The sequence below is a fragment of the Planococcus citri genome, chromosome 2 (genome assembly GCF_950023065.1).
Source record: "Planococcus citri chromosome 2, ihPlaCitr1.1, whole genome shotgun sequence".
In the NCBI taxonomy this organism is placed as follows: domain Eukaryota; kingdom Metazoa; phylum Arthropoda; class Insecta; order Hemiptera; family Pseudococcidae; genus Planococcus; species Planococcus citri.
In genome coordinates, this window is record NC_088678.1 from 46,093,933 (window position 1) to 46,103,672 (window position 9,740).

The 9,740-nt window shown below is 33.2% G+C and overlaps 2 protein-coding genes across 3 annotated transcripts; both read right to left on the bottom strand.

The window, feature by feature from the left end:
• Nucleotides 1-1,268: 1,268 nt before the first annotated feature.
• LOC135836114 (uncharacterized) lies at nt 1,269-6,855 on the bottom strand. 2 transcript variants are annotated; one of them, XM_065350738.1, is made up of 8 exons: nt 6,443-6,855; nt 4,397-4,632; nt 4,016-4,320; nt 3,447-3,567; nt 3,238-3,372; nt 2,781-3,029; nt 2,223-2,386; nt 1,269-2,058 (listed from the first exon to the last, which is right to left on the bottom strand). In XM_065350738.1, the coding sequence occupies exons 1-8, from the start codon at nt 6,579-6,581 to the stop codon at nt 1,929-1,931; spliced, it is 1,479 nt and encodes a 492-aa protein (XP_065206810.1). In that variant the 5' UTR covers nt 6,582-6,855; the 3' UTR covers nt 1,269-1,928. The 2 variants fall into 2 exon arrangements, with proteins under 2 accessions (XP_065206810.1, XP_065206809.1); XM_065350737.1 differs by having other exon boundaries at nt 1,269-2,061.
• Nucleotides 6,856-7,285: 430 nt separating this feature from the next.
• Rad9 (cell cycle checkpoint control protein Rad9) lies at nt 7,286-9,536 on the bottom strand. Its single transcript, XM_065350735.1, has 6 exons — nt 9,361-9,536; nt 9,097-9,296; nt 8,862-9,026; nt 8,631-8,787; nt 8,389-8,563; nt 7,286-8,319 (listed from the first exon to the last, which is right to left on the bottom strand). The coding sequence occupies exons 1-6, from the start codon at nt 9,392-9,394 to the stop codon at nt 7,371-7,373; spliced, it is 1,680 nt and encodes a 559-aa protein (XP_065206807.1). The 5' UTR covers nt 9,395-9,536; the 3' UTR covers nt 7,286-7,370.
• Between the last annotated feature and the right edge of the window lie 204 nt (nt 9,537-9,740).

Consider the following 9,740-nt stretch of genomic DNA (forward strand, 5'->3'; position numbering starts at 1 on the left):
TCTACTGAAATTCAAAATCGAAAGAAAAATTTTTACTGAATAGCCTGCAGATATAATTAAGGACGAATTTATCGTACAGTTCTTGATTTAAAGGTTGTTGCTATAAAAAGGATAGTTTCATACAAGGTTGCAAAATTGTATTAGTTAGTCTAAGTACGTCAGCGACTACCTGTTGAAAATATTGTAACAGTAAAGATAAATAAAACACATTACTAGAGAGTAATTATGACCGAACATTACTCGTGATTTCGCCAAGAGGTCCAAGCACCTCTTCATTGTATCTAAATACGTTCATCTCAAGTTGACTTCGAATGTCAATGAATGAACTATTGAGGTATGACTTGCGTATTTGTCGACATACGAGTATTTTGTAATACTTCGTGCACAGGCTATTCTACATCGTACGTACAATGAATAGATAACGAAATGAATGCGATGACCTTTTTTATATGTGTCAAAACTATATTGATGTGTTTCATGTACCTTCGTAATTAAGAATAGGTATACCTATGTAGGTACAATAGGCATCACCGTCAACCTGTATACTACTTTGAGCAAGGCACTCCAAGAAAACGATTTAGGTAGGTACCATTTTCGCGCTATTAAAATGTTTATATGGATGTTTAAATTTAGTAAAATGGATGTATTTTTTTAAATGAACTTGCATACTCGCAACTCGGGAGGATTATAATTCTATAATACGTGTTCATTCGGTAGGATTAGATAAAGAATTTCATAATCATTCGCTTTTCACTTTCGTTCTCTTCAATATTATAATACAGGTTTATAGGTAAATGACCTTCGCATAGAAATGCAACTATACACAGCTTCATTACCTGTTGTCATCTTCGGAAATTATTGATGTAATTTATCAGTTATACAGGAAATGTCTGAAGAAAGATTAACTGCTAGTATTCGGATATGGTTTGAAGATTTTCCACCGAAATTTTGAATTTCAGAATTGGAAGAGATATTTGGTAAGTAGGTATATGTTGTTTGTAATGGGGAAAATGTTCCATTTTTTTAAAAATTTCTTCTCGCACTTTAATTTTACCCAAAGGCAACATAGTTGAGAATTTTTTTTTACGTAAAATAAAAATAAATAAACGGTACATTATACAGATAAAATTCCTCGCAAATTTGACATTAGCTCTGATATCAACCAATAACGAATGCGAACATAATTGTACAATGTTTTGCATACCTGCACTTTCGAAGGACAAACAAATACCTACTACCTACCACTTTTTCGCATTGCAAAAACGTAATCAAGCAAAAACTTTATATTTAAAAACAATTGAACAACTGTTGTAGCAATTAACAAGTAAATTAAAAAGAATGTTGCACGGATCACATTAGATTCGTATCACACGGATAATTGGCCGCTAAAAATTCATAATAACGCGATAACGTGGCATAACATAACGCTGTTTTGAAATTTTACAAAAAAAAATCCGACGTACGTAACACACGTACGTCATTTTTCATTAACACATTCGTTGATTGATTTGAATTGAAATTCATCGAAGCTTTCAAACATTTCGTGTACACGTATAAAATATAGGTAATTTAAAACAATACTCCGTCAACTAAATAATGACTAGATTTTTTGATCTTTCGTACGAATCATAAAACGTATAGAAATATGCGGTACATGATTGTTAAGCTAATGAAAATGATATCTATGATTTTAAAAATGCAATATATTCATCCAACTTCTATAAAATTGCGTAGGTACAAATACGCAAAACGTTAAATTCTCAATTTTATGTAACACAATTCGGTTGAAATATTTCATTTAATGTAAGAAGGTACTCGTTAATATTATTTCTCTTTTTTTTTGCGGACCAGCCTGTAGTTCAAATAGGTAGGTAATTAGTTGAACACGTATATGGAAATAGATGTAAAGTTGATTGATTATCAATGCATTACTGTGGCAGAGCGTCCAGTATTTTCTTGCACAGACTTCTTATATCTTCATTTTTATGTTTATTCATTAAGCTAAGTAATTTCGACGGTAATTTATCTTGGGCGTTGACTCCGTACACAGCCGCATACCTGCTAAAACATATATTAAAAATTGTATGTGATACAAATTATCGCGTATTTTACAGGAATTTACAGTAACGTGAACGTCGTCGACGACACGACCGAAATTTATCGTTTGGACCCGTAATTAAATTTCTTTTTTAATGCCGTTAAAATAAAAACTTGATATTTACATTGTGTCTGGCGATGCAGCCTTATCCTCTGGCGGTAAATCAATGGTAGGGTCGATTTGCATGGCTTTAGCTGCTTGGGTAAGATTTGCTAACAGAGTAAGTACTCTAAGAAGGATTTCTTCGTTAACGGATTCATCTAGAAAATAAATTAATCTGCGCGGTGCCTGAAAAAGGTCAAAAACAAGATTAGTATTTTTTTCTTTTACTTCCTAAGTAGGTACATCGAGTGGAAATTTGACTAGTGTCACGTATTCGCAAAAGATGAAAAACTATGAAATAGTAATTAATTTTTAATCGTCGAGATAAGCGGGTGCTTCAAAAATTAATTCCGTTTTCTAGATAAGATAATTACTCGAAACAATTTGAACGTTACTCAAATTACGAAAAATTACCGAATTTTTATTTACTCGCAATTTCGTTTGTAATTATACCGAAAGCGTCGGTAATTTCGACTAAAAATATTTCGAGAGACGAAATTTTGAACGATTAAAAATCGATTGGTGATATTTTCAAGTTTGAACTTTGCGATTAAGATCATAAAAAATGTTAGGTACTCACTTGTGCTGCGAGTAAACTCGGTATCATATCTTCATTACAGGATAAATTAATTAATAATTTAAGGGTTTGTAATTTAATGGCAGGACTTCCTTTATCAACGATTTGATAAGCTGTGTGTAATACGGGGAAAAATTCACTATGCCAGTCGGGTAGTACAGCGAAATTACTCAACGCTAATAGAATACTTTTAGTCATATCATCGGGTAAATTATCTTGTTTCAGAGTAGTAATTAGCTTCGGTATAGTATCCTACGAACAGACAGAGAAAAATTATACGTTACTCGTAGAGAACACAATAAAATCACAGCAGATGGTAATTAAATTAAGCGCATTCGACTTGTCCATGCGAGTACATCAAAATAAGGTTTTTAATGGAATTGAAAACAGCGTTGAATTACATGTACGTAGTACGTACGTCGAGATATCGGAATAAATTTTCCACAAATCGATCCCTTACCTTTAATTCCTTTTGGTTATCACGATTAAGTACCATATTACTCAAGGTGGATATTGCGGCCAATCTAACCGAATACTTATGATGATTAACTAATTTCGCTAGTAATACCAGACAGCCGGCTTCCCTGAACATATTCTGCCAAAACAAATCCGGATTAATCCAGTTAACAACTGCAATTTGTCGCATAGTATAATGTAAAATGAATTTACTTGATTCTCTTCGAAGGTAGCATGATTCCCAATTGTGGTTAAAGTACGTTCTAACAGGGCATTATCTTTTGAGTGAAGCAGAGCTACCAAACTTTTCGCTTCGAATCGTGTTATTTTCATACTGAAAATAAAATGATAAACTGTTACAATGAAATTCAACATAAGTACGATGGCTTGCGTGGATAGAGTATTAAGTAGGTAAGTTTCAAAAAAAATCGTTGCAGGTTTAATTAAAGAGAGGAAGTTCGACATTTTTCGTCAAGGATTCGGTAGGTAACATTGATGAAGGTATTTGATTGTCTTTCAATTAATGGATTAGGCGTTGACCAAATTACTCTTCGTATCGCTATTTGTCTTACCGAATTAACATTTTTATTATTTTTTTTCTTTCAACTCGAAATTTTTTTCGCAAGGAAAAAAATTGAATAATAATTTCGTTATGAAATTTTTAATTTTTCAAGCTCCAAACACGCATAGATTAACCACCCATAGATGATTAATCAGATGAACGAAAGCAGACCTGTCTATGCACCGAAAATCGAAATAAACTTTCTAAAAATTATACATACCCATTCCTAAGCGATAGCATTTCTAATCGAGCTTTCATCTCATCTTCGTTATTCTTTAGTAACTTTTCAGCTTCCTTGACGGCTTCTTCATGTTTAGCTGAATTCTCTATGGAATGATTTCGTGATTTAGCCGGCGAAGGGGATTTTTTGCGGAACGATCGTCTAGCCCATCTGCGTCTCATCGGAGAACTTGTATGAAAATCAACCTCCGCTTCAAGCATGTGAAGATTTTCGCTAGATCTACTATTAATTATATGTTGTACGTCTACTGGACTTAAAATACGAGGTGAACTCCAAGGTGATCCCTACACAAAAATATATGGACTTTTAAATTTACCTACTCGAGATGGAAAAGACTCAAAACGTGAAGAGACATTTTACTTGTAAGCTTTTAGCGACTACTCGCCGAGGATGAGATAATCTGCTGGATCCTTGTATAGCGAGCATAGTATCGGTGAACATTCTAGCACGTAAGTTTAGCTCTCGAATTCTCTCTTGAACAGTTAACGACCTGAGCATAACTTTACCGGAACCGGACATATCTAAGTTTCCAAGCAGTACATCTGTTTGAGTAGTTTGCGATAGTCTACGAAAATATAATCGATGTTCTGGTTCCCCTGTAACAATAACGCAATAAAAATAATTATAAATGAAACATAATTTACACCGTAGCTGAATAATTCACGCTGTCTCGTTAATGAAAATTTAATCGTTGGTTAATTATATGTCAAGTTCGAATAAATACGCGCTTTACTCGATGCAAAATTACTGTATACGAATATTTTCAATTTTTTTTGCCATAGAAAAATTAAATCTTTTCAAAAGAGATTTAATCTCACATAGTATTTAGTTTTACTCATGTCAGCAATGGTGCAAAACCTTTCGAGATGAATTTCAAACGAATTTTCGTAGGTGGTTTGCTCATAGGAATGATTACTTCGCTGATGTACTGTTCTTTTAATATATTTCGATTCGCAAAAAACAACCAAAAGTCCATCATCGAGAAATACAAAATGTTGGCCAAGATACCGCGTCGATACATGAAACAAATTCCTCAATGCAGTTCACCGCAACCTGAATCGCAAGCTACCGGTAATGATTTAGGTCCTTATTACGACGAAGAAAATGGAATAGACAGTTCACGAGCCACAATTCCACCAAGAGTGAAGTATTGGAAACGAGAATCTAAGCACCAGAGTTATTTCAAATAGTGATGTTTTTACGACTTCGAATGGCATAAAAAAAAACACTCGAAAGCGAAATATTAACATTTGTTATTATTTTTGAATACAGTCAGCGAAGCTATGATTATTTTATTGTATGGCATTATCTTAATCTTTTGGAGTTACAAATTTACTCGTACAAATACCATTGCGTTATTTTCCTCAAGTTCATCGTAAAAAAAAGTATCAAAAAATACCAAAAATTCCTTGAAATGTCATGGGGTTGAAATCTATTAAGATTTTTTTTCACCCAAGATGGAAAAAGTTGGTTTCTCAATGTCAAAATTATTTTCAAAATACGAATTCACCAAATTCAAAAGGTTGGGAGTAGGTACCTACTACCTAACCTAACCTATTAATTGAAAGGAAACATTAAAATGTTTTCTCATTTAATTAAAACATCCGAATGCAATTGGTGTTCGTGATGTAACTTTAGTTTTCTCTTCTCGCATCGTACCTTTAAAGCGTACGAGAGTATTTCAAGGTTAGACTAGATCGATAACTTCATAATACCAACCACTGTGTTTTCAACCCAAGAATTTAAAGGTATCGATTTGAGGGACTTTTTCCAGCAATAAATTAGGTCACTTTTTTCCAATACTTGAATGAAGTATTTCGTATCATAAATAGGATTTTTTCAAGAAGTAGGATGGAAAGAGGGAGACAGTAATATTGAAGTTTCACACAAGTAGATTAAGCTAATAATTTTTCATTTTGTTTTCAATTCAACGAATCATCTCACAACAACACGAGATTCTTCAAGGTTCGAAAAGAATATAGATTAAATCATCTTTAAAATTTTAGAAGGTATTTTAGAAGTGATTTGCGAATCCTTCGATTGAACATTTTCAACCTAATTAATAAGAACTGAAAAAAGGACACGGTTTCAAATTAAGAGTGAAATGAAATTTGAATTTCATGGCAATAAATTCTTACCCTTGAGGTAAAACACTACACGAAGAGTGAAATAATTAGGAATCTGATCGAAAAACTGGTTTTTCGTTATTTACATGAGCTAAAAATGGACAAAGTGGCGTCATAAAACACAAAAAACACAAGCACAATGATGTGTACTTGATATGCACATACGTACAATTTAACAAGCACTTGACGAGACCTGAGACTTGGCAAATACCTATTCCTCAAGTTTATGAGCTTTACAAGTATGATCGATGAAAGTATTTGGAGAAATGCTGCTACTCACCTTCTGAATCTCGTTTTCCTTTCTTCCCAAAGGCTGTTCTGACCGCAGAATATCCAACGTAGGCAAATCCAGCAAATATAGCGGAACATAATGCCACTTTATTGACAGTTTTATCTTGAGAACCTGCAGCTGTAGCCATAATTTGTCAGTTCTGAATCCGATTTTAAAGGGAGCATGAAATAACTACGAGGTGACGAGTTTGAACAGCAAAGAACTTCTGACCATCATAAAGACATTTTTTCATAGATGATAAGGAAATTTTTGCAAATCGTTCAATGAGGTTGAAAAGATGTGAGGAAAGTAAAAAGAGTTAGTTTTCAACAAAACGCATCGACACAGAATCTTTCACATACAATTTACGATTTCAACTATCATTTCACTTGCACCTATCAGTTTTGAAATTGTGAAAGATAAAAAATTAATTAGATACATTAGATATGATTCGAGGCCAAGCAAAATATGTTATTTCGGCTGGCGCGCTCTCAAAGTGAAATTATGAAGCAGAATTTTAAAGTTTTTTTTTTTGCACAAAAATTTTGTTCAGCACACAGAGATTCTTTCTTTTTTATTAAAAAAAATTTCATTTCATTTCATTTTTCATTTTGAATTACATATGTAATTTAATAATTTTTATTTTTATTTTTCAATCCTTTAAAAAGTTTTAAATCTTTATGCTTCCCGGTTTTTCCATTTTTCGTATAAGCATTGATATTAGGTAACAACGTAGCATCCTCTAATCCATCGTTCATTGATAGTATTGGCACTGTTCGTACTTGAACAATATTTTTGTAATTCAATAATTACTTATAAGTTATAATTATAAAACAATAGAAAATCATGAAATTCAATAACGGTAGGTATTTTTAATACAAAACAATTCAAACATAAAACACGCCAACAGAAGATAGTACCATGAAAATAACTCACTCTAATCATCTTCTTCGCGAAGAATTTCACACTCTTCTATACGATGCGAAAGAGGAAAATTAAAGCAATACTGAAACACAGTCTCTATTTTCTGTAAATGCGATTCATCAACACCAGTCGAATAATCAGTTACTGTTTTCTGATTCGTATTTTGAAAATATTCACTGTTCATATCAATTCTCATCATTAACTCGTCTAAATTTGTATCCGATTCATTGCTTGTCCCAAAAGAGCATCTACTTGAAACTTGAGCAGCATTAGTTGTATTATTTTGACTACGATGTTGTACTTGAACAACGCTGGATTGATTATTCCGACTATTGGACTGTATTTCAGCAACGTTTATAGAGTTATTTTGACTATTCCGCTCGACCAGAGTATCACATATAACATTATTCTGGCTATTACTTCGAGTTCGAGCTTGGGTTACATAGGTGGAATTATTTTGGCTGGTACGGATTTGAGTTGCACTGAATGAATTATTTTGGCTGTTACGTTGAACTTCAGTAAAATTAGATGTATTATTTTCGCTGTAACGCTGGGTTGGAGACACATTTGGTGAATTAATTTGGCTATTACGTTGCGTAGGAGCTATATTGGTTGCATTATTTTGACTCGATTGCTGATTATTTTGGCTGCGATTTTTTTGAACGATAGAGGCGCAGCTTTGTGCTTGATGAACTTCGGCTTGCACAACGTGTACAGTTGGATTTTGTTCTGCGCTTGATTCAGTAGGTAAAGAAGCAATCGGTTCTGGATTTTCTTCAGTAACTGGTGCTAATCGACGTTTTCGCGTAGAATTAACTACACTGTTGGATGGCATGGAGGATGCAATATCTGACAGTTGGCTTCTTCTATAAGGCCGTTCACCGGATATGATTTCTGGAGGAAGAGTGGACACCACGTAATCTGCTTGATAAAGGGGATTGTCTACGTTGAATATTACGGGTCTGAAATTGAAAAAAAATTTACTCTCTGATACTAATTTGCGTCATGAATAGACTATACTGCTTACTTACTTGCCGCACTTTTCGAAATGCATACAAATCACTGAATTTGAAGACTCGGAGAATGCGCATACTGCTCTTAATTCTCGTAATGCAAATGTAATGGAATTTGGTTGAGTAACGTTATACGTTTCAAATTCAGAACGGTGAAGACTGAGCTTTGTCCTTACAACTTTCTGGTTTTCAACTAAATAAAATGATTTCTTTTTAAATGATCAGTCGAGTAATTATTTCTATTTTCTCTGAGCAGTTACCTTCAGTATTGTCGAAATAGTTTTTCAGATAAACTTGGTCTTCAGTAACATCAAAAGTAATTTCTTCATCTTTTGGTCCAAAGTATTTTACTGACTTATGCAACGTTCTCGGTAATATGCTTACTTCGTTCTTCATTTCATTTTTATTATATTTGAGCTACGAAATTCAATAACAGAATCATCAAACAAAAAATGACATGATATTATGTAGTTGAATTTCACGTTACTTACTTGAACGGTTTCATTATCATTCACTGATAATAAATGAGTTTTTGTATATCCCTGAGTGTACTGAATTTTAAAAATTAGTTTCAAACATTCCTCTTCGATCTCTATTTTACACGATTCCACATGGCGATCCATACAATTCGGTGTTTTAAACACCCTCAAACAAGCCTACCAGGAATAAAGTTTATAGCAACATTCAATCTTTTCATCACAAATAAATTGCATAAAGTATTTTTACCCTCATAGATATCTTGCATGTTCCAGCTTCGTCAGTTTGAAAATCACACTTATACCGGCTGAAGAATGATAGATTGAAGAATAATGAAGAATACGCCGATTGAGCTGCATTTACAGTCCTAAAGCTCATTCCATCTTTTGTAGGCTCCACATACAACTCGTCTCCGATTCGGGAAAGGGAATGTAACCCTCGAACTAAAACTGTACAGAAATGTTATATTTTCAAGCTGCACGGGGTGATTAAAAAATATGCGACAAAACTTACTTCTCAAATTCTGATTCGAAATTATACATTGCATTGTAAAGGCAGAAACGCTTTCATCGAATTATTCAAATCCTTCCATTATTAAAAATTATTTTGAATAAACAAATTATCTTTTTTCCAGAATTTAGATTTTTTTATCATCATCAGAAGCAAGAAAAACAAATGAGAAAACGGCGGCAACTGATAAGAGAAAAATTTTGAACGAAAAGATTCGAATTTGAAATCAACAAAATGATTCACTTGAAACTTTGAAGTTTGAAAGCTGAACTTGAAAGTTCCTGATCATTCCTAATCCTAATCATCAATCAGTGATTGGTTGATTGATTTCCGAGAGATTTTGTTAAGTTGTTCAACGTGCTTAGCTGCTTACTTTATTTTGT